Below are 25,429 nucleotides of genomic sequence, written 5' to 3' on the forward strand. Positions count from 1 at the left end.
GTTTCTGTAAGCAAAGTTTTATTGGAACACAGCCACGCTCATGGTTCATGTGCGGTCCACCCCCGCTCGTGTGCTACCGTTGCAGAGGTGAGTCATTGTTGCAGAATTCATACCACCGATCAAGCCCAAAATACTCTGAAAATGTTTCAGACAGAAAAAGTTTGCCAGTGCCTCCTCCGTGGCACCCCATTTGTATTAAAACAAGCTAAAGTGACGACTGCCTGCAGAGAGGCAACAGGGAGTGGGACTCGGGGGTGGGAGGGCAGAGGGACCTGTCAGTGTGCACTCTTTTTACTGACTTTAACATTTTTTTAACTTAAATCTGTATTGACTTTTCACTAAGCAACTGGTTGATTGAAAATGAGTCTATATTTAGGGCTTAGATGCCCCTGTAATAGCTTTTTTTTAACGGCGGTGCTGGGGACTGAACCCAGGACCTCGTGCGTGCTACGCACGCGCTCCACCCCAAGCTGTACCCACCAATCTTAGTACTTGTTTTATACCGTCTGGCAGCAGCGCAAAATGGTTTCAAGAAAGGTTGTGTTCCTCCTTGTAATCTTCCACAACAATTTTAAATTAACTCTTTCTAAATACGTTGTTTCCTAGATGAGGCAAAGGAATTCTTTACATCGCAAGGATTTTCCGATATGCTCCTTTCACTTTTTTAAATTTCAGCTTTATGGAGGTATAGTTGACAAACTTATTTCAAAACACCTTACCCTGAGCCTTACTGAAATGTTTATTTACTTCCTGATTATCAAACGTTAAAAGCTTTACCAAAATAATTTAAAACATTTTATTGGACGCTAAAATAGAATAAGCACTCACAGGAAAGATTTGTGCTAAAACTGGAATGTAAGTGGGATAAGAAGATTGGATAGATAAAGGTCACAAACGGAAATACAACTGAACCAAAATTTAACTTGTCAAGTCCAGGGGCGTGAAGGATGTGACAGCGTCACCGCATCCCTGCCAGTGGTCACCGTCCCCACCCAGCTCCGCCCTGAAAGCCCTTCTCTCCCCGGTCACCCCGGGAAGCTCGGCCCGGCCCCGGACGCCAGGTCCTGGAGCTCAGCCGCCCACCTCAGCTTCCAGGACGGTCCCCACCACCTGCCTTCCCGCCGCCCCTCCCCCCCCCTTAGGTCTGCCTGTGGGCCAGTCTCCCCCGCTCCGTGCCCAGAATGCGCCCTCAGAGCGCAGACACCTGGCTGCCTGCTCCCCGGGTGCCTGCGCCTCCGCGTGGTGACTGTCATGTAATGGGTCCCGGATGAAAGCGTGTGGAGTGCGCATGTGTGTATATTTATATCATAAATAAGATGAGGCAGAAGAGGGGTGAAAGGAGGCCAGGCTGCCCCGGGCTAAGACCTCTCGGCTAGCGGGGTACAGGCGGGGTGGCCCCCGGAGGGGCGCCTCCGCTCCCGGCCTAGGCGGGTACCTCCACCTCGCTCTACTTTCGCACAGGCTCCAAACGGCGCCTTTCTGAGCAACTTCTCTCCTCCTTCCCTGCTTCCTCCCACCCTTCTTGCCCTGGGAGCCCTGCGCCCCTGCCCTTCCTCTGAGCTGGCTGCCCCGGCCTTCTCCCGTTTCCTCCTCATTCACCGCCCGGTTCTCCACCTTGGGGTATCTCTGCACACCCCACACGCTCCAGTAGTGGCTACTTTTTCTCCCTCTTCACCCACCCCATGACTCCTTGGGCATCTAAGTAGCCAGGAACCTGAGCGCCCAGAGCTGATCTGCCAGCCGCGGGCAGCGTTGTGGGCCTTCGGAGCTAACCAACCCAGTAGCCCCCCAACCATCCCCTGCGCCAGCTCCAGGGGTGCGGAAAGGAGCGTTCCGGCGCCTGACGCCAGTGATTCTACTTAACTCCCCAAACTCGGGAAGACCCGGAACGTGGCGCTGGCAGGTGCTAACCTGTCCCCTGCGCCTCGGCCCCTGGGATTGAATCTTAGGTCCTCCGGCTCTGTGCCAGCCACTTACAAGGCTCCACACCGGGAAGGGGCGCGTCAAGCTGGTCCTCTGCGGGACGGGTTCCTTGTTACTGAGGTCTCAGCCGCGAGACATGAATAAACTGACCACTTGCGCTGAGCGCCGGCTGTCGGCAGCGCCCGCCCGCTCACGGCGCACGAGCCAGGCTGCCCGAGCGATCGCCCCTCCCGGCCGCACGAGTCCTCCCCGGCCCAGGCTCGGCGCAAAGGGGCGCGGGCGCCGGGCCGCCTACCTGCGCTCCGGGAGGCCACGGGGAGGGACAGCCAGGCCTTCGGCTCCTCGCCCGCGACGCGCGCGCCCCTGCGGCCCCCGGGCCTCCCCTGGGTGCGGTGCGGGCACAGAACGAGAGCCAGCAGGAACAGCTTCGCCAATCGCATGGGCGCGCCGGGAGCGGCCGTGGGTCAGGAGGGTCCCAGCGGAGGGTCCGCGCCCCGAGGGCGGAGGGCAGGCGACACTGCGCGCCTCGGGGAGGGACGCCGGGCCGGGACGTGGGGCAAGGACACAGGCGGGGACGCGGGGCTGCCCCGGAGGCCTGGGCGAGTCCCAGGGCGCGGATGCTCACAGTTCACGCGGCCTCCCAGACGGTCCCGAGACTCGACCCTGTGGGTGTCCGGCTTCCCACTCCGGGCCGGCTCTGTCTGCCGCCCACCCACCCCACGAAGGTCGAGAGAACCGGCAACTCCTCGGTCTGGACCGAGGGGTGCAGTGTGGGAGCGGCGCGCGGCGGCGGAGCCCCGGCTTGCAGGCGGGAAGGTGCGGGTCCACGCCACCCCGAGCCCGCGCCCCGCCCCGCGCCCCGCCCCCTCCCGGGATGGGGGTACCCACCGCTGCCCCCAGCGCCCGCCGCAGACCCCGGTCCCCGCCTCCCGCAGGCTCCAGCCCCCACCTAACCGCGCGCCCAAGGCTGCAGCCCAGCGGGGCTCTTTTCCTTGAGATAACTCCCCTCCGAGCTTTCTGTCGATGCCAACGATCGAAAATGAGATTAAGCCCACTTGTTCTTATTAAAATTAAAACGAGTATCTCTAATCAAATGATGCCCTGTAAATTACTGCGACTTCAGTCATTCCGTGAGCCCTCTTTATTGCTTTATATTAAGTATATTGAGGACTAATTATCTCTCAGTTGCAAAGTGCCGAACAGGCAGAAGGAAGGAGGAAGGAAAAAATCACGCTGGGCGTCATCCAGTGTTAAACTGCCCGACAAAGAGACCTTGTCAGACACAACCCAGAAAAGCAGTCCCAGGTCATGACTGGAGACAAAAACCTGGGAGAACTTCCAAGGCAGAGCGAGTCGTGGAGTTTAGGGAACCAATCCCCTTTCTATGGGAATCAAAACTTTCAAGCTCATTTTTCTCTGAAACTAGGTGTATTAACATTTCATCCTGACCTTTTTTTTTTCTTTTTAACTACGACCTCTTACACAGCTCCTAAAATAATTTCTTTCACAGCTTTTTTCTGCCCATATGAATGTAATTTTGCACACACACATAACTCCAGGCTGCAAGATTGTTACACAATGTTTTACTCTCTGATTGGACCTAAACTTCATTCAATACACAAATAGTTCGAATTTTGAGTAACACGGAACATGTTCTGGAAACACGACAGAAGAATATATGCTTATACCTACGCCTTTGAGTAACATGAAGAATTCACAAAAGTTTTCACAAAATTACTTATTTTGATGCCTGAACAACGCAACTTGGTCAGCTAAAGTCTGCAAGCCGTCTCCTTTCCCCGGGACACTCCAGGAACACCTAACAGCATCAAGCACCCCTGCTCCCCAGCACCAACAAGGGTGCCCCCGTGCGTCCCGAGTTCCCTAGTCCCCTCCCAGTAAGGAGAGACCCGGAGTCAAGTACTCTCCCCAAGGCTCTAGCGGAGATGAGACGTCTTGCTCTACCAGGCACAACGCGGCAGGTGGCTGACACTTCAGCTGGGTATCAGAGATCTAAGTTTTAAAGGTCATAAGTTCATGCGGTTGTTTCTATTTTAATGTTAACTTTACTAAACCCCTTCCTTTAAATTAGTTGTTAAAGATGTCTTTAATTTTGGCTTTTTAAACTACTAGCTCACAGAGTTTCCACTGGGCAGTTCCTATAACAAACTGGTTTTATGACCACATGCAATTTCCATGAACACATTTCAGAAAATCTGACAACTAACAAGCTTTGGAGTTAATGAGTTACATCACGGACAGTTAAAGGCTCTCTGGTAAAACAATGGAAACACAAAACCCTTATCTCCACACTGCATGTCAGGAAAATGAGGCAAAGAATCCACAGCCTATGATAAATGGGACAGCTGATCTCTTTTAAAATCACAGGCTGAACAGAGGTAATTTTTTGTTCAGTGTGCTGAGTAGTAAATATTCCATATTTCTTATAATCTTGGGGGAAAAGCAATTTGCAATACAGTGTAGCATCTAAATAGAGAAAAGATGTTTACATCTAGGGAGACTGGAAAGTTGCTTTCTCTGTGTGCAAGACTCCTCGTCCACACGTCCTTTTTAATCAAGGCAAGAAGAGAGTTACATGGTGTCTTTGCACTACGTCTTCTCCTTGATGCCTTACGCTTGCTGAGTCCACCCTGCTCCGGGTACCTGCAAACACACGGGCAGTGCTGTCTGAACACATGGTGGTCTTTAAAGATAGTACTAAATTATGTCTGAATGAGAAGAAGCTTAATTTGTGTACTTCCTCTCACACACGTTAAGTCTGAGCTAACTTTATGTCACATTTATGATTCTGAATCAGCTAAGTGACATATTTAAATGAAATGGGAGGAAAAACGATACCATTTATAATTCTCTAGCAAGTGCACCACAGTGCATTCTGTTCATACTCTTGAACTGAGATACTCAGCTACAAACATAAAGAAACACATTGTGATGTTCTTAGGTCAATGTTTGAATCATTACAAACTTTTAAAACATTTGTGTCATGTGCTGAGTGCCCATAAACCATCCAAGTGATTGGGCATAAGTCAAAAATGTAAAAGACTGGAATTTGAAAGTATTTCATAAACTTTTACATGTAAACTGTTATACAGAGCAAAATGAATTATAAGACACCACTCTGATCTTGAAGGAGAAACAAGATAGTATGTGTTAGACTGTGTTTAAAATAACAAAAATTAATCATAGTTCGTGGTACCAGCCATTTACTAATGCTTTATCGAGTAGCTGCTGTTAACTCAAGAAAATAGAGCACAGGAAACAGTCTGAGGTGGCAGGTCCTAAATCAGTCTACCCAGATTCAAACCCCAGCTCTACCACGGCATAGCTGTGTGCCCGGGGGGTATCTAGCTCTCTCAGAGCCTCCACCTCCTCTCTGTAAAACAGAACAATAACCCCCCCACCCACCCCCCACTTTAGGTGACTGCCATGTCTAGGTTAGACTTCATTTTAGTCTCCTTTAAAGTAAAAACAAAGGTAGAAATTCTGGGACTGCCAGAGACCAGATGCCACTTAAGTCTCCAGTTTAGCACAAACCATTTTAGTCCCCGCTAGTGATATGAATAATGTTTCATTTCTTTGGATGAACCCAGATCTTCTACCTTTAAGGAGGTGGCCACAATGGGCTTTTGCCTGCAAGTGGCGTCTGCTTTAAAGAAGGGAGCTGTGCTTCTGCCCCTCAAAGCATCTCGCATACATCTTGGAAAAGGACAGCTGGCTGAAAGCATGGGACAACTAACTCTCAGATCTGTTGGTTAGTAATGCCACAGGAGCCTGAAGCGGAAAGCTCTCTTGGGTACATTGGACCTGAGGAACCCCTTTCAGACCACATCTAAAGCTTCCTTCTGTGTGTGTCCTTTTCAGATGGGCCACCTGCCATCACCCTTTCACCTAGCGGCAAGCTAGATTAGTCCCATCAAGTTCTCCTTCTGGGTCATGCTCCCTGACTTCAGGCTATACTACAAAGCTACAGTAATCAAAACAGTATGGTACTGGGCAAAAATAGACACACAGATCGAGTCCAGAATTAAATCCATGTACTTATGGTCAATTAATTTATGACAAAGGAGGCAAGAATATACAAAGGAGAAAAGACAGTCTCTTCAGCAAGTGGTGCTGGGAAGACTGGGCGGCTGCCTGTAAAAGACTGAAATCGGAACATTCTCTAACAGCACAGCAAAAATAAACTCAAAATGGATTAAAGACCTAAATGTAAGACCAGATACTATAAAACTCCTAGAGGAAAACATACGCAGAACACCCTTGGACATATATCGTAGCAATATGTTTTTTGAACCAGCTCTTGGAGTAATGGAAATAAAAGCAAAAATAAACAAATGGGATCTAATTAAATTTAAAAGCTTTTGCACAGCTAAGGATACTATCAACAAAACAAAAAGACAACCTACAGAATGGGAGAAAATATTTGCAAATGATGTGACAGACAAGGGACTCATTTCCAAAATATACAAACAGCTCACACAGCTTTATATATTAAAAAAAAAAAAAAAAACAAGCAATCCAGTAAAAAATGGGCAGAAAACCTAAATAGATATTTCTCCAAAGAAGACATCCAGATGGCCAATAAGCACATGAAAAGATGTTCAACATCACTAATTGTTAGAGGAATGCAAATCAAAACTACAGTGAGGTATCCCCTCACACCAGTAAGAATGGCCGTCATTAAAAAGTCCACAAACGATAAATGCTGGAGAGGGTGTGGAGGAAAGGGAGCCCTCCCGCACTGTTAGTGGGAATGCAAACTGGTGCAGCCACTTTGGAGGACAGTATGGAGGTTCCTTAAAAAACTGAAAATAGACTTACCATATGATCCAGCAATCCCACTCCTGGGCTTATATCTGGAGGAAAATATAATTCGAAAAGACACCTGCACCCCTATGTTCACAGCAGCATTATTTACAATAGCCAAGACATGGAAACAACCCAAACGTCCATCAACAGCTGACTGGATAAAGAAGATGTGGTATATTTATACAATAGAATAATACTCAGTCATAAAAAAGAAAAGTAATGCCATTTGCAGCAACATGGATGGACTGGAGATTGTTCAAATGAAGTAAGCCAGAAAGAGAAAGAAAAATATCATATGATATCACTTATATGTGGAATCTTAAAAAAAAAAAGGACACAAATGAACTTTTCTACAAAACAGAAACAGACTCACAGACATAGAGAACAAACATAGTTACCAGAGGGTAAGGGGGTGGGAAGGGATAAGCTGGGGAGAAATGGAAATGTTAGCTATCTTGATTGTGGTGGTGGTTTCATGGATGTGTGCATCTGTCAAAATTCATCACATTGTACACCTGTAATACGTGTGGTTTACTATACAGGGACCAAACCACAATAAAGGCATTAAAAAAAAAAGTCCCAGTCTGGGACCTCACATGGCACTTAAACAGATTAGCAGGTAACCATTTTGCTTATTTTCTCCCTTAACACATATCTTAAACTTTTCCAGCCTAGAAACAGGGCATTTCTTCCCCACCACCCGCATCAGTCCTCTGAACAGAACTCGGTAACTTTGCTGGGCTGGGATGAGTCAATGAGGGAGAGAGAAATCGACAACGTCCTCACTGGTGTATTATAAAACGTCACTCCTTCAGTGCCGGACAACCTTAGAATGGGCCGCTTATTCACCAGCAGGTGGCAGTGGTGACTTAATTTCTGGACAGATTATTTTAACAGAAAGGCAGTAAATTGTCAGAAGTGCCTGATTTCACTATTATATATAAAACAGATTTTAAAAAACAAATTTCTTCTGTATAGCACAGGGAACTATATTCAATATCTTGTAGTAGCCTGTAATGAAAAAGAATCTGAAAACAAACATATGCATGTATATGTATGACTGAAACATACTGTACACCAGAAATTGATACATTATAACTGACTGTACTTCCATACACACCCAAAAAATCCCTGATTTCATTTCCCATTTCCGTGTTGTGCTTTCTGCCAGCCTCCAAAGCCCTCCCCATCTCTCTCAGCTCTGTCTGCCGCTGCCCTGAGTTACCGCTGTCTGAACGGTTGGAGTTGTGGGAGCCTTCTCAACCGGACATCCCAGTCTCAGCCCTTCCCAGACACCTCCACCCAGTGGAATATTATTCAACAACAAAAAAGACATGATCTATCAAGCCCGCCAAAGACATGATGACGCTCGAATGCATATTGCTAAGTGAAAGAAGCCAGTATGAAAGACTGCAACCTATGTGACCCCAAATACAGGACATTCTGGAAAACCACAGTGACAGAGAAATCATGGGATGCCAATGGTTCCAGGAAAAGCGGGGAGGACTGAATGGGTGAAACACAGGGGATTTTTAAGGTAGTGCATACAGGATTTTAAATAATTATTTAGAAGGTTGTGGGATCCCAGGATGGTACACCAAATGGAACAAGCAACCTGTATTACAAAAGTATAAAACAACACCTAGTGAGAACATTTAGTATCTACTCGCTCAGCCGCTTTCAAGTGTAGAATGCAGTGTTGTCAGCTAGAGTCTCCGTGCTCTGCATCAGACCCCCAGATCTACCCATCTTGTAACTGGAAGTTCGTCTCTTCTGACCAGTGTCTCCCATTGCCCTCACCCACTCTGGCGATCTCCAGTCTATTCTCTGCTTCTCTGAGGTCAGCGTTTTAGACTCCACAACAAGTGATACCATGCAATGTTTGTCTTTCTCTGTCTTACTAATTTCATTTGGCAAAATGCCCTCGAAGTCCATCCACGTTGTCACAAGTGGCAGAATTTGCCTCTTTCTCATAGCGGAATAATTTTCCATTGTGTGTGTGTGTGTGTGTGTGTGTGTGTGTGTGTGTGCGCGCGCGTGCGCACACACCCCCCGCACTGCCTTTCTCCGCTCTTGCACAAGGGGACACTCAGGTTGCTTCCTGGCCATCCGAAGGCTCTGGGCGTCCTGAGACTTGCGGTATCAGGAACCATCGTAGGAAAGGTGACAAAACGCCCAGAGTTTCTGACGTTGTTAGAAATCCATGGGTTTAAGTAGACTCGATAGCAGTTGTATGGATGCTCGTGTAACTTTGACTTCAGTCCTAAAGGAGGACCTGAAGCAGTAAGTCAGGGACGAGAGTCGAATTGAAGTTTTGGTTTAAAAAAAAAGAAAAGAAAAGAGAAAACAGCAAAGGTTTAGAAGCAGCTTCTCCACTCCCTGGCGTGTGAATTTGGGCGAATGACCAACAAGCCCTGGGGCTCAGCTTCCGTCAGGATGCAGGGCGCAGTTTTGGTTCCCACTGCAATAGCTCACGTGTATCCCCTGTCATTATGAGCCACAAACAAATTAATTGGTTGTCATCCTTAGCACCGAAGGGAACTCACTCTCATCACTTGAGCCCTCTGAAGAAAGTATCACCGTCCACTCAGATTGTTAAAATGCCTAAAAACCGTGAGAATTAAGGGGGAAGTGGCTTTTTCTGCCTCAGACTTACTGACTCAGTTTACTTGCTGTTTCTAGCTCTATTTTATCTATTAAAAAAAGAGATTGCTCATTTATTTAAAAAATTGAAAAGTATAATTTGAGGTATATAGATAGAAATATTATCTATTGCTTCCAATAAGCCATCCCCATGGCTTATTTCTTATGAATGGACGACATGCCACAAGCTAAGTTAATGAATATTTTCTGGGTGAGGTCAATGGCTGGGCTGAGAATGTGGTCACAGGGAGAACCTCCAGCCCTTCAGCACGGCTGGGCTGCTTAAGCCTCCTATAAAGTTTGTTTAAATTTCCATCTTCCATCTTTTTTAAATATAAAACCAATCCAAACCCTTTAAGGAAAAAAGCTCCCTTATTTATCTGCTAGTCTCCTTGTAAGTCTCTTGAGGGCGATTAATATGATTACTTAAACCCAACTGCCCGCAGGGGGTTTCTGACAGTTTTATGAGGGAATTAGTGACTGTCTGTTTTACGGCCGGTCTTCTCCCTCCCAGCTGCTCGGCATCGCTCTGGGGCGCCTGCAGGCGGGCCCTGTGCTCGGGGCCCGTGTGGGAGCCGAGCTGCGTTTCCCCCACCGTTGACGCCATCCTCTGAGTGCGCCTCGTTCACAGGGAAGTCCCAAGGTCACACCACGGGCATCTCACCTGAGAAGACGGTCCTCTGCGCTCTCCCTCTCACCCGCGGTTCTCTCTGGGAAGATGACAAATTCATGCAGTGATTAAAGCAATGCTTCTGCCCTGGTAGCCGTATTCCTGCTAAATAGCTTTGCCCCCTTCTACGGCATCGAACAGGTGCTCCTGCACCTGCCGCTGCTGCCCGGAAACTCAGCGTGGAGAGCCCTGTGTTCATTCGAGATGTGTGTTCCTCCCATCTGCTCAGACACCACGTTTTCGTTTGAGGTGTCCGTTCCTCCGACCTGCTCAGACAGCAGCTTACAGTAAAGATTTACACTTTTTCAACTCTGACCTGCCCCCTCCTTTCTCTAGATTTATGGAGCAGGCATTCTGTTTCTCATTCTGTTCAGTTCTGTGTCTATGTATCAATTGCCTTCCTTTAAAAAGGCACCAGGACTGCCCTCTCTCTGAAGATGCAGACACCTGAGCAGGGGCTCGGAAGCACATCTGGGAAGGTGGTAGGAACGACACCCCCGCCCCCCCCCCCGACTCCTAGGACCTGCTGAGCCCGAAGCTCTGGGTGGGGCCACGACCTGACCTCCTGGCCTAAGAACCTTGGTGGTTCAGGGTCAGCCTGGGTCCCAGCAGCAGCACCTGGGTCCTCAGGTCCCCCGCCAACTTGGAGAATTTGAAGAGAGTTCAATAACTGGACTTTTTACAAAGATATGGACAGAGCGATAGGAAACTACAAGTGTGCTACGAACAGGGTCGGTGCCAGCACCCCCACCCCCGGGGAGCACAGGGGACAGGAAGGGCTGAGCGCTAAGGCAGCCTGGCAGCAACCTCAGTCAGGTCAGCTACCCCGGTGCTCCTCTCCCTCCCACGACCTCTGTGTGGCGCCCCCATTGGCCAAATCCCACCAGAAGCCTGAGGACAGAGAGGTGGGAGATAGTTCAGGGAGGTGGCCGGGCAGAGACCTTGGTGGGAAGGAGTAGGGGACAGTCAGCAAGGATGAGAGAAGAGGGCCAGCCTGATTTGCTAGGAAGGCAGGGTCCAAATTGTCTAAATTTGAAAGTTTTCATTACGGAAGATGGATCAGAATTGTTCTATATGCCTTTAAGAAGACCAGTGAGTTGCAGTGATGGAATATTTTAAGAATCAGAGGTTATAGGGAGCGGGGGAACATATAGCTCAGTGGTAGAGTGCAAGCTTAGCATGCACAAGGTCCTGGGTTCAATCCCCAGTACCTCCTCTAAACATAAATAAATAAATCTAATTACCTCCTCCCTGCCAAAACAAACAAAATCAAAACAAAACAAAAAAAGGAATCAGAGATTATACAAAGATGAAATGAACTGTGCTGGGTGATAGTGAGTTTCTCCATCTCTGGAGTAATTCAAACATCAGTTGGGTACCCCTAGGAAATCCATATACGTGACAGACAAGCATTGTTGAGGCTTGTGGTGATGGTGGCCTTTATGGTCTCCGATCCTTTGTGATTTTATACAACTCTGTTGATGATTTCTAAGAGGTCTGAATTGTAGAATACCGGAGCAAAGGCAAACGTTTGAATTCACGTTTGTATCCAAATCACATTGGAGAAAAATCATACGCCATTCAAAGAAATCATCTATTAAATTTTGATTTTCCTCAGAAATTGCTTCGTAATTAAGAGAATAGATTTTAAGTCAGTAATTGCAGGAAGACTCCATCAATGTCTATTGTATGAATAAAATCTGGATGGTTGAAAAAATTACATATTTATAATAGATTTTTTTTCATCTATTATTCCTCAGCTCAAAGAGATCTGAGCTTAGATGCATCATAAAGAGGCTTGCTGCTCTCTGCATGTAAATATTAGCCAGGTTCAAGAAAATGAGGTTAGTTTCACATGCTCTTTTGATGCCCTAATTATTAAAGCAATGGCCACCCTTATAACCAGTACTCACAGCTGTCAAGCCGAAGAGAGGAAACAGCCTCATGAACTTGGTTTCCAATCGCTGAAACACCACACTCACTTTAGCAAGATTATGATTGTTGTTTTCAGTGGGACCATCCTGCACAATTGTGAGACTTTGCCTGGTCTCACCTTCTGCCACCAGGAAACACGTCCAGGCATGTTTTAGGGGAGCAGATGGTCAGAAATAACATGGGTTTCCTAAGTGCCTCACTCAACATCGAGGGCCTTCTCACTTGTCTCCTTCCTTACTGCACCACTGCAGGGGTCTGGACCACCTGGCGCTGCTGGGGGCTGTCGGAACCCCCTTCGCTGAGGGCGTCTCTCAGTCACAGGACACTTTAGTTGCTAACATGTTAGTTTTGGTTTTTTTCTGACGCTGTCAGCCATTGGTATTGAGGCCTTTGTTGTACTTCTGGGCTTACGTACTTCGGAAAGTGTACTTAAGGCCTTTTTGTAAATTGATCTTCAGGCTTTTAGAAGAAATTAGAATTTTTTTAAAAGTCTTAGAAGCACTAAATGTAATCTGATGTAAAAATGTCTCTCAGCTGTGATTTAGCCCTGTAAACTAGAGGTTTAGTCATTATTACTGGTAAAATGGTTTAAATGTCATCTCTAAATTAGAAGAATTCTTTAATGGAACCATCAGAATATGGCTCTGAACACTGACTTGAGAAATACTGGCTTGTAACTTATGTTTTAGAACATCTTTAGAGTCATAAAGTACATCATTTTAATGAATATACAGCTACTGTTTAGATCATGTTTAATACAAACTGTTGCCAATATGAAGTTTGATGAAACGAAACTGAGTAGTTAACGTTCTTTCCCACTGGTTCTGAGTCACGATTTCTAATAGATTATACTCTTGAAATAATCGATATTCACCTGTAAAAATTACTGTTAAATCACTAAGAGGACTGTCATTTTACTGAACTATATCGTAATTTGTTCCTTCTATTGTTAATACGTATGGATTTGGTGGGTGGCACCTTCACCTTAGGAGAGATAAAGACGTGCTACCTACGAACGCCAAGCTCGCATGGAGGAGGACGGGGGCCGCACGATGACAAAGCTCACTTCGACCTTGGCGGCTTGGAGACCGTACCAGTTTCGTCTGAAGCACTTTCCGTATGGAAGCAACTTACATCCTGACAACCACCTTTGAGCTGTTAACGCCGTGACCCTCCCCATTTCCATCGTGTAGACGGAAAGACTGAATCAGGGAGAAGGCCACGGGTCCAGCGTCAAGGTCATCGTAATCGGCGGAGTCAGGACTTGAATGGGGCGCGTGCCCCGGGCCTCACGGGCTCAGCGCTCACCGGATGCCGTGTTCCCATGTTTCTTTATTCTGCATGAATTCACTCACGGAACAGAATCATCCAAACCAAACCAAATGCCACCAGCCGTGCCTGTCAGGAGGCTGTTTTTCTGACCTGTTTTAGGATGGTCCTGGAGAGACTGCTAATAATTTGGCTTCCCTCAGCTACAGACAATACATTTGCATCTCTGCAAAATTAGCAATTCGTTCTCTGGCTTGGCTGCAAGCGTTTTGACATAACTGCTCATATAATAAACAACCGCTTCCCACGAACAGAGACGCCCGTCAGTATGCAACAGCCACAAAAGGGCCCACATTTCAAATGGACAGCGGTCATCCGGGAGCCGTGTCTGCCCAGTAGCGCTCCCCCACATCCCTGCCGAGCCCGTCCACCGGGCGTCGGCACACCTGCCAAGCAACCAGCCCGGCGCTCAAGTGTCTGCGTAAGCAGCTTCCGTGACATTTGTCCCTGCCCTGAAGGTGCTGATGACGGAACATTGATTTATGGCATGATTTCCTGATTGAAGGCAATGCTTTAAGGATTTCAGCCTTAAATATATAGTAATTAAAAATTGTTCATACACTTCTTATAATGAGCCATAATGGAGAAGACACTGAAAATGTATCTAATGTATGTATGTATCAGTGAATCGCTTTGCTGTACACCTGGAACTAACACCGTAAATCGACTACATTTCAATAAACAATAAGAATTTAAAAAGCCCTAACCAAAAATAAATAAAATAAACGTTGTCCCTACACAATACAGGACACGTGGGAAACAGACGTCCCTTGGATGCTCTGGTGTCAGCCTGCACACGGGGCCCCCTTCGGCCGCTGAGAAGCAAGCACAGGCACCCCTGGTGTTTACCAGGAGGGTGGCTCGGGTTCCCCCAGAACCCTCTCCATGGGCGCTGCCGATGGGCGTTGTGAGCCGGACGCGAAGAGGTGGAGCTGCAAACCTGCTTTGTTTTCCAGGTCTTTTCCTCCTCAGGGAGGTGGCTTGCCAGCGTGGACTGTGAGTTCAGGGAAACCTGCTGAGTCTGGAACAAGAGGCCTGGGACTAAATCTGCCAAGACAGAAAGCAAAGAGGCAGCCTGGCATCTGTCACCCCATGCGTTTAACGCCCACCTGACACCCGGGAATGCCCGTTTCTGGAGCTCAGGAGGAAGGCTCCAAAGTGCCTATACTTGAACTTAAGCGGATTTGATGCTTACAAAGTCTCCCAAAACCCTTCAAGGGCTCTGACCTAACACCTAGCACTGCACAGACTACTCCAAGTCTGACAAGATGGCACAACACCATTGAGTTTATTAAGACACCTCAGTATGGTTCTTGCTGTCCAAATTCAGGCTCAGACCTCTGAGATTTCCCACCAGCAGTCGTATGTGATGTAATCACAGTGCTCGTGGACCAGGTTACTCAGAAACACATAGAGTAGAAGGGGAGGGGGGAGAAAACGGGAGGTGAGGGGCTTGACTCTGTGCAGGTTATCAAAAGCTCTTAGGTCACAACAGAAATAAAACTGAACATTCTGATAGGACAATTTGAAAGCTGAATTTCTTCCAGAGGAGAAATTAAAACCCACCAAGAGGTAGGTGGGATTAACCATGAAGGCAACCAGCAAACAGTCTGTGATTCAGGCTCTGCAACCGACATGTCTAGTTTCAACTCTTTTAATACATTCTTTCCAAAACTTAAAAAATAAAACAGGTTCCGATTTGCTTAAAATTTTTCTTAGCATCTTTTACAGTAATGGGACCCATTCATGTATCGGTTCCAGTCAATTTTCATCAATTAGTGGTTACGTTTTAAATAGTAAGCCTTTATCATTGCGGGGGTAATACTTCTTTGTAAGCGGTTGGCCACATTCTATTTTGGTCATTCCATTCACTGGAGATATTCTTCCATGAGCGTGGACAAGTTTACCTTTCCACATTTTTCTTTGTAGTCGCTCCTCCCTGTCAGATCAGGTCCTCCCCCTCCCAGGGTGGGGACAAGCGTTTAATCCCATCACTGTGCTTGTTTTTCAACAGTGTCTGCAGTTTCTATCTTCCATTCATCTGGACGTTACTTTGGGCAATGAACTGAGTTGATTTTGGTTTTTTTTCCCCCCACTAAGCAGGGCAGATGTCTCTTCCGCCTGGATCTGTGAAGTGTGTTGGTCTGGCTAAACGGGCCTCTCTCTTTCGTTGCTTTATAAAGGAGGCTCTGTACAGGCTGACACACCCACTTAGCCCCACCCTGATGGAAATACGCTTGTAGCACCCAAGACGCCTCCCTCGGGCCCCTCATACAAAATTAACTTGCCAGCACAGCTCGTTTGCCCATTCTCGAACTTCATATAAGTGGAATCATCCAGTGTCTAAACTTCTGTGTCTGCGTTTTTAGTTCACTGTTATGTCTGTGCTATTTCTTCATGTCGCGGTGTGTACCAACTGTTCTTTGAGTTGCAATGTGTTATATACCACTGTGAGAAGACGCCACCATTTATTCATCCATTTTAGTTGAAAACATGCACGTTGTTTCCAGGTTTCATCTGTGGCCGTTACTGTATGCATCTTCCAGTGAACGCAGGCACTCATTATCCTCGGGCAAACACTGTGTCAGTGCAGGAGTGCGCGGCGTTTCAAAAGATGCTGCCGTTTTCAAATGACCTCCCCCTGCAGAGTGTGAGAGTTCTGTCTCACTTCCCTTCCAACATTTGCTATTGTTAGGTTTTGAATTTAAGCCATTCCGATGGGTGTAGTGGCACCTCACCGTGGTTTTGACTTGCGTTTTCCTGATGATTAACGATGATGGGCACTTTGGTTACTCTCTTCTGTGAAGAACCCACTCGATTCTTCTGCTCACTCTCAGTCGGCTCCTTTGCCTGCCCTTGCCTGACTTGCAGTCCTTCATGTGCTCTAGGTGCTGGGCCTTTGTTGGGCGCAGGTATGGCCCGCATCTTCTCCCAGTCCGTGACTCGCCTTTCAACTCTACTTAATGGGGTCTTTTGGTAAACAGTAGTTCAGTTTCAATGAAACCTAATATTTTAATCTTTTAATTGCTTTTTTTGTCCTTTGCAGAGCTTGGTTTTTTTTTTGTGTGTGTCCTTCGGAGAAAATAAGATACTTCTCTACGTTTTTTCCCCTAAGTTTTATTGTTTTACCTTTTACATTTAATTTTATAATCTGTTTCACTTTTTTTGTTGTTTCAAATACATTTTGTGCATAACATGCACATAATATGCCAAGGTTCATTATTTTTCATCTAGTGTCCTTTAATAAGACACCCATCCTTTCCCCACTGAATTACAGTGGTGCCTCTGTAGTAAATCAGGTGACTGTATACATGTGAGTCTATTTCTGGACTCTGTTTCTTTTCCACTTTCCCCTGTGAGCAGAACCCGGGGCTGGATTTGTGAGGCCACAGATAGTGACTTCTTGAGATGCTATTTTTAGGTGGAGACACGGATGCTTGTGCTTTGGTCGAGTTCTTTTGATTCTTTTCCCTGGGTTACTTTCCATCCCTTTATAAGGACAAAGATGGCAGTGAGTGCCAGGACATGCAGCGGCAGTGGTGACCCAGGAATCTTTTGCTATAAATTCTACTATGTATACTTTTTCTAATAGAAAAAAGGTTAACAATATAAAATTTAGTATGTCCCTTAACCCAATATCTAGAAAACGACATGAAATTACATGGATGCCTGAGGAGCCTTTATCTTGCATTATTCATAATTCATTTCCTATATTCCCGATTGTCCGTATAGAGACAATATGGAAATATCCTATAAATGTCCTGAGGTCCCCAGGAAATAACAGGTAGTGCTATAACCTGGGACTTTAACTTCTTTTCTTATCTTTTATGAGTTAATAAAATTACATGTGTTTATCTTTAATCTTGACATTTAATGTAGTAATTATTATAGATACTCGGGCTATCCCTGTATTTGCAGTGTATATTTTAAATGATCGTTTCATCAGAAGAGTACGTTTTTAGCTCTTGCTTGTGAATGGCAACATTAGCTAGAAGAAGAAATATTGTATATACTTTGGCTGTGATATTTTTAAGAAATAAAATTCTGTATATTCTTCATAAATCAGCTGACAACTAAAAAAAAAAATCTCCTGATGTAAGTGTTGATCAGTTTCTCTGATGCCAACAGAGGAACTCGTATACCAAATTCAAGTCTCTGCAAGTACTTGGTCACCGAACACCGAGCACCTTGTGAAGATGTCTAACCCCATCTCAGAATGCACCTGGCTTTCATAAAAACAGGTACAGCAATATATGCAGCTCTAAAGGCAGAACGGCAGGTCTCTCTTTTACTCCCCTCTATCCACTCGGGCTTCCTCAAAATACTAGATGAGTCCTTTAGAGGTACCGTTTAACACAACAGCTCGTGGACGAACGACAGCGATGTCATCATTCACAAAAGGAGGTTTCTGTTAGGAGAATAAACGTAGAGCGAGTGGTCATTACCCAACAGCAGCCAGTACGGGCTGATCAGCACTGCAAAACCCGCGGTGCGTCTGCGTTCGCAATATACAGAGAGACCAAAAGGGAGCGCACTTGTGCCTGAGCGCTTTCCGTGAAGCCCTCGGTCGGTGCAGACAAGCCACAGAGTTAGGGGCCGCGGGCGCGGAAGAGACACGGCTGCTCGCTCTGCCAGTTCAGTTGTTTTCAAAGCACTTAGTGAATCAACATAAGAAACATTTAAAAAGCACTTTTGTACCAACCTCAAAAGGGCTCATTTATATTTTACGGTGGTTAATGATCTTTTCTTACTGGAAATGAAAATACACATCTGCACCTATACTGTCACCTCTTACCGCGTCCAGATCTCTAAGTCCTACGACAAAAACAAGTGTTTTTCATGTATGTCATGTTTTTCATGAAACGCATTTTAGAGAAAAACGAATTTTCATTGTGAAAACTTAAAAAGCTGTATATAATGAATGATGTACACTAAAACAAGAATCAAGATGTTTCATAAACATTCTAGGCACATATATTCTAAAACTACGTTAAAAGCCTAGAGGCTGTGGACGTGTGGCTGGGGTAGCGGATCAGTGCACAACCGTGACCGAGACTGCCAAGAATTCAGACATCATATATGACTGTGAGACGAGGCTTCACACTTCCGTAGGAGTTAAGTTTCAGAATCCATTCTTTAAGAAACCAAGTTCATGTCAGAAGCCTAAGCTAGTTAAGCAGACATCCACTGTCAGGCAGCATTCCAGAGATTACAGGTGCCACCTGCATTCCTCACTGAGTAACGCTGACTCCCGCGGCCAGCGGAAGAGGGAACTGGGGCAGCTCTAAGTCAGCCTGAGAGGGGCATCTCCGCAGCAGTTTGGGACCAGACTGTCAGAAGCAGAACTGGAGACATCCTTCTGAAACGACACACGACATTTGTAAGGACAGTTCCTGAAAGCCACTTCAAGTGATGGAAGTCCCTAAGTTGCCATCAAATTCTAGTGATAGTTTAGTGAGGATGGGGATTCCTGCCTCTAGCAGGCTGGCCCCTGCTCGGAAGGAAAAGGGTGACATTGGTAAGAATAACGGCCCAGTGTTTTAGGGAGGCAGGGACACTGGACAGAGGCATGCCTCCGTGACACACACACCAGAATGGCTTTCGTTAGCGGAAAAGCACGTGGAGGACTCATCTTGCATTTTGCTATATTGAGGCTTGTTTCCCTAACACTGAGGTGACACTGCTACGAAGCCTTACCTATTCCAGGTGAGAGTGGGACGAGCAGGTGCAGCTCAACCTAAACGGTGTCTGAGACGCCTAAGGATGTGAGCCAGGCAGCTCAGAGCTGGCAGACTGTCTCAGCACCACTTACATTAGGAATTGCTTGAATTCCCATCTTACCCATAAAGAAGATAAATTATACAAAAGTATTTGTTAAAATTGGCCAAAGATAGCTTATTTATATTCTAAGAGGATGACTAACATAAAGGCTACCAATCAATGAACAGTAATAACTTTTAAAACTTCATCCCAGTTATCACCAGTAAGTTTAAGTAAAAATGGGTAAATTTATGAAACTTAGAATTCAAAGTAAACAGCAGCTGAGCTTTGCGGCTTTACGCATCATTAAATCACATGCTTTACAAAACATCTTCAAGTGTATCTACATCTAAACATTAAAGGCCAAGACCTTTTTCAGCCCTAACTTCAAAAGGAAGTGCAACGGTTTAAAAAAGGAACGTCTACACAGCCACTCCTACACTCTGCGTCGGCTCAATGACTCAGTCTGACCAAAGGCTGTGGTGGGAGTGACGTAATTAGACTCCCAAGCCTCGGACTTTGCTGCCCCCTCTTTTAGGAGCATGGCTGCCACTGCTCAGAACCCCAGGTCCTTTGACAGGACACACAAGGAACCAGGCACCCCTGACGATAACCCTAGCTCGGCCCCCGTGAAAGGAAACAGAAGGCGCCCAGATTGGAAGGGAAGAAGGAGGACTACTTCCATTTGTAGATAATCTGATAATTAAGAAAGCAATTCCACTTACAAAATCCGAAGGAATAAAATACCCAGGAATAAGTTTAACCAAGGAGGTGAAATACTGTCCACTGGAGACTACAAACTTCTTTAAAATAAAGAGGACATAAATAAATGGAAAGACATCGTGTGTTTATGAACTGAAGGACAGTATTAAGAATGGAAATACTGAAACAAACTGATCTACAGATTCGATGCAATGCTTGACAAAACCCCAACACCCACTTCTCCAAAATGGAAAAGCCAGCTCTTAAATTCATACGGAAACTCAATGTACCCTCAGTAGTCAAACAGTGTTAAAAAAGATGAAAGCTGAACGACCCATAATTCCAGATTTCAAAAGTTATTACAAAGCTTATAAAACTCAATATAGTAAAGACCGTGGGACTGACTTAAGGACACACACACCTGTTGGTGTCGCGATACCATGTACACATACACACCGTATGCAGAGAGAGCTGATGGCTACTCTGAAGCTTTAAGTTACAGTCTTACATAGCAAAGAAGAACGACAAGGGAAATGGTTAACAGGCAGTGTCTGGCTCAAGGTCAGAAGACCCTTTATGTTTTGGTAAATCATGTTCGTGTTGGCACCTGTGAGCCTTACAGCTTATCGGGGCGGAACGTATGAGAAATGGCTGCTTCACAACATTCTGTGCCTGTCTTAGGTTGTCCCCCTCTGGGGATCTTACCCGTCATTGGCTAACCAGCCTTCTCACCTGTGGGTCTGCAGCTTTTTATAACTTGTTTACCATTCCAGCCTAAGGCTCACTCCTTTGTTCCCACAGTTGGGGGGCTACACCACCAATGGATCAGAACTCAAGACCAGCAATAAGCCCACATATCAATGGACAAATAATTTTCGACAATGGTCTCAAAACAATTCAACTGGGGAAAAAAAAAGTTTCAAGTGGTACTGTGACTACTGGATATCCGCATACAAAAGAATGAAGCTGGACCCCTACCTCACACCGTAGACACGAATCAATTTAAAATGGATTAACAATCTAAATATAAGAGCTAATACCACACAACTCTTAGATATGACATCAAAAGCAGACCAAAAATAAATAAATTGGACTTCATCAAGATGATAAACGTCTGTGCATCAAAGTAGATTATCAACAAAGTAGATAATTGAGAAGATGATACACAGAATGGGAAAAAATAAAACACCTACTTAGGATGGCTATTAAAAATGCAAGTCATGACAATGCAAGTGCTAATGAGCCAACTATAAAGTAACATACGTTACATAAAGCAGAAAAAGTTCTTGCGAAGTAACTCTTCGTATCATATGAGAAAGTAAATTGATAATAAAAGTCGATTTATCAAGAAGTAAGGGTATAGCCAGACAATTTGGCACTAAAATAAAAACGGCTAAACAAGTAAAACGTATCCCTGTGGCAAGGTTAGGAAACAGGGCAGGGGCTTAAAGGCGTCTTAATGTTTTGAAAGCACGTACATGTTTTTACACCATGATGATTTTTCTTAATAAATAAAAATAAAAGTTGATACACTTTTTTGCTTGTTCTGGTCTTAGCATATCCAGGTACTCATGCAAAAATAAATAAATAAGACTATCCACATAACTCCTGTATGCTTAACGTTTACTTGCAGTTTTTAAATGTGATTTAAACTTTTGTTAATAAAGAAAGCCACCTCTTTCTATTAGAGTTTGAATGGTGAATTTACAAGGTTCTGATTATACAAAGAAATCTTACAACACCTAACATTTATCCGGTACTTAATCTGTTCATCTGAAATTGTTCAAAGCTCTGTATTGTGTTTACAATTCTCATCACTTAATCTTCAAAGTAACCCTATGAAGCAGGTCCTACGACTACTGCACCACCTTACACACGGGGAAACTGAGGCTCAGTCTGTGCGACTCGCCCCGGGTCACAGTCAGGTCTGGGGCTGAAGCTCAGGCATTCTGCCCCCAAACGCACCTCCACCCCACAGTGGGAAGGACTCAGCCAGGCCCCGCTTTTCTTCTTTTTAACCGAGAAAGCTGCATTTTCTTCCTGCTTGCTTTATACAGGTATGTGTGACTGCTGACAACATGGGTATAAAGCAGGGCATGAGGAAAGCTGTAAGCGCCAAGCCCAGCACTGGAGAGCAGCACCGATGAGGCGCCACGTGCCAGCCCGCAGCTCCAAGCACGCGTGAAATCCGAGGTCAGAAGGCCCGCCCGGCAGATTCACGCAGCCCCAACCACGGCTGCTTCACGACACCACCGGGTACACAAAGCAGTCTGTGAAGATGTAATGGAAGGACTGAGTAGAAACGTGTGAAATCATTTGTTCATTTATTCATTAATACGTTGTCAAATTCAGTTTTCTATACACTATGGTGTTTATTCCATTTTCCGTACTATTAGATATACATATTTAAAAAAATATTTAACTTATTTTTATGAAGAAATTAAATATTTTCTGGAAAAAAAAATCATTTTATTATTGTTCTCTAACAACAAACTTGAAACAAATCTCATCCAACTCAACTAACTCATTTAAATACTTTGCTCCACGGCAATTAATCTAAAGACCGAGTTTGCACAATTCCATCCTACATAACACTGCTTTACCCTGTTACGTGGTGTACAGTTAAAGAGCATTTTTGTAAGAACATGTTTCTCTTTTGATATGATACAGAACAAGTTTTTCACACTTCCCAGCAATCACTCAAATATATTAAAAATGCATCCTCCTTTAAAAGGCACACACATTTACAGGTTCAAATCTTTATTGTTGTAAAATTCTACGTCTTTTACAATACAACATGTTATTCAGATGACCTCTAAGTGGTTAATATACAATGAGCACGTTTTTCCTGAAACTGAACCAACCACAGATAACGTCATCGGCACGACGATCCTAACAGAACAGCGAAGACGCCGGGAAAGCCCGTGTGCTGCCCCAGGAGCTCCACCAGCACACACCCTGCCCTGCAGAACCCAGCGGCCCCTCTGCGCAAAGCGCTTCCGCAGACTGCTGATTACGGCTGATCTTAAAGTCAGTCAATCAAATTAGAGTTCCTTTTTGTTTTGAAACATCAAAGGGCATTTAAAAAAATAAATGAAACAATTTGCTTTAGTAATCTACAGAGGCAAACTCAAAATTATGATTATCTGCATGCAGTAACACTCCTCTTTAAATAGTTTTGAAGAATTTATACATTTTATAAATGTGTTAAAGAGTGCAAGTTTTCATTGATTTCACAAAAGGACAAATGCTGGTAATAATAACTAACATTTAATATCTAAGTTCAAGCTAATGTATATGTAACAGGCAATCAACATGGCTAACCGTAAGCCACAATGCACGGGTATGCCCTTTGAGAAAATGAACTAGTTTGGTCCGCATTTCTAGAGTTACTCAGGTAGAAAAACAAAAACAAACCATTTTAATTCAGCCAACAGTTTTGACGAATTTATTGTTCCTAAAATGTAGCCAGGTAAAAAGTAAATGATATACACCAATGAAGCACACTGTCGTGTTGACTTTTATATAAAAAGATGGCCTGATGTTTTTGGAGTGATGGATGAGCACTGTTGGACAAATCAGAAAAATGTCACAGAATGTCTTGATTTCTTCCATAAATTAAACTTTTTTGTTCCACGACACAGCTTTCACTCTGTAAAACTTTGTCCCCAAAGGAACTTTAAATCTGTTTTGTGCCTAAGACAGAAAGAAAAAGGCGATTAAACCAAATTGCGCAGGAACCGCCCCATCACATAACTCAACGCTAGATGACTGGAGGGGGGGGGTTCCTGTATCAAACGGCCCAGGCCCGCCCCTCCCCAGAGAGAGCGCCCTGAACTCACACCGACGGCTAAGACCAGTGCAGAGAGAGCCGTGTGCCATTATCTGAGCATCACAGAAGCCTCAGCAGCACACGCTCAAGGCCTATGACTGTCCTGGGGCGCAGGGGCCACCAGTGAGTCAGCAGGACGCTCACTGGACCTCATGAGTCCACACGCTGACACTGCTGACATCCAGTCAGGTGCACTTCGAGCCACCAAACATTTTACATCATCTCTCTCCAGTGGGGGTAGCACTACGAAAATAAACCATCCACTCTACCTACAAACAGACTGTCCATCACCAGTTGTGCTGTGTTCCTTTTTTGCACATGAAAACACTAGTAACTTAACACTCAGAGAACAGAAGCTTGCGGCAGTTCTCCTGGACAGGCAGGCGGCTTGCTGATAATCCACTACTACTGTCAGAGGATAAATGACGTAAGTATTGATGGAACTGCTCGTGCAAACTCACACTCATGAAATTCAAGGCCTAACTCAAGTGAACTAAGAGGCCAAGAAGAGCGCTGTTACTGACTCCTCCCGGAGCAGAAGAGTCCTCCTCACCAGCCCTTGGTCCGCGGCCCCAGGGGTTACCTTTTTGGCTTGACAGTACTCCTTCTCCATCACTTTCCCAAGCACCCACGGTCTTCTAGATGCGCCCGAAGCTATGGAATCAAATTGTGAATTTCTTTGTGAAAGTACAGTTATAATTACTCATGAAAACATTAACGGCCAGAATCAGAGCAGACGAATGACGTCCTCAAGACGGAAATCAGAGAAGTGCATCGTTATGTGTAAAATGAAACTGAATTCATTTTACTTTTCAATCACTAATTCTGGCTTCATTTACTCATTAAACACAGACGGCAAGTCAAATCAGAGAACTAACAAAGTTCAAGAAATACAAACACAATCTGAGCACAAACCATGAACAAATGAATCTAGGAATTCTAAACTAGCTCAGCAGTGCCACCTAGTGACAGCGCGACCAGATGACCTTTGCTGCTGCTGAAAGCAGGCAGACATTTATGCTCTAGGTTCAAAGGGCGGCCTTCTTTTGTTTGTATTTTGCTGCACGAGGCCCCACAGTGCAAACACAGTCAGTGTACAATAAATAACTAGTACGGGGTGAGAACGAGAGTCAACAGGGTGGTGCTGTGTGAAGGGAGGTAAGGGTGGAAGCAGACAGGACGGGAGAGCCAGTCCTCACGCGGCCAAAGCGCGACAAGGACTCATTCTCTTTCTAAATTCAACAGAAGAGAAGTTGTCATAAAAAAGCTGATTGCAAAAGTATCGACCATAAATCATCCGGTTAGGGTGAAGGCTTTGCGATTTCCAAGAGAAGCTAAAACTGATTTTTATTGCATAAACATAATCTGACAATTTGTAAATAAAAGATATCCTGAATAAACCATCGAACACAAGCATACAGATGCCACCAGGTGACACAAAGACAGGAGCCCCTGGACCACAGGGTGTGGGGGACAGCCTGCCCCAAGGGCTCATACAGCACTTCACACGTAGTTCACCGTTTCTGAGAAGAACCATCTGACACAAATGTCCGGGGCGGGGGGGGGGGGGGGGTACCCACTGTCACAGGCATCAAGTCGCCCGGTGACCCATGCCCCAGGGTGGGCAGCACAGCCCCAGGCGGCATGCCCTGTCTCCTGCACAATGACGACCAGGAGAAGGAGAAGGAGAGGGAGGCTGGAGCTCTGTGGTCGGGAATACTGTGAAATAAGCTCCTCTCTGTGGGACTTGGGAGGGCCTTTAACGTGGAGATGTGCAGTGTGCACGGTGAGTGTTCACTGGATTT

General features: G+C 45.4%; 1 protein-coding gene across 5 annotated transcripts in view; it reads right to left on the reverse strand.

Annotated features, from left to right (window-relative positions):
• RB1CC1 (RB1 inducible coiled-coil 1) overlaps positions 1-25,429 on the reverse strand; it is an 84,001-nt gene that overhangs the window by 8,824 nt on the left and 49,748 nt on the right. The window contains exons 23-24 of one of the 5 annotated variants that reach the window (XM_074354947.1): positions 24,208-24,278; positions 22,100-23,488 (exon numbers count right to left, since the gene is read on the reverse strand). The exons of 3 other annotated variants lie outside the window; for them this stretch is intronic. In XM_074354947.1, coding sequence (XP_074211048.1) covers positions 23,411-23,488; positions 24,208-24,278 — 149 coding nt within the window. In that variant the 3' untranslated portion in view covers positions 22,100-23,410. Of the gene's footprint in view, positions 1-22,099; positions 24,279-25,429 lie in introns of those variants that run through there. One more of the 5 variants, XM_074354946.1, reaches the window with a different exon arrangement.

Source organism: Camelus bactrianus, chromosome 29 (genome assembly GCF_048773025.1).
Source record: "Camelus bactrianus isolate YW-2024 breed Bactrian camel chromosome 29, ASM4877302v1, whole genome shotgun sequence".
NCBI lineage: Eukaryota > Metazoa > Chordata > Mammalia > Artiodactyla > Camelidae > Camelus > Camelus bactrianus.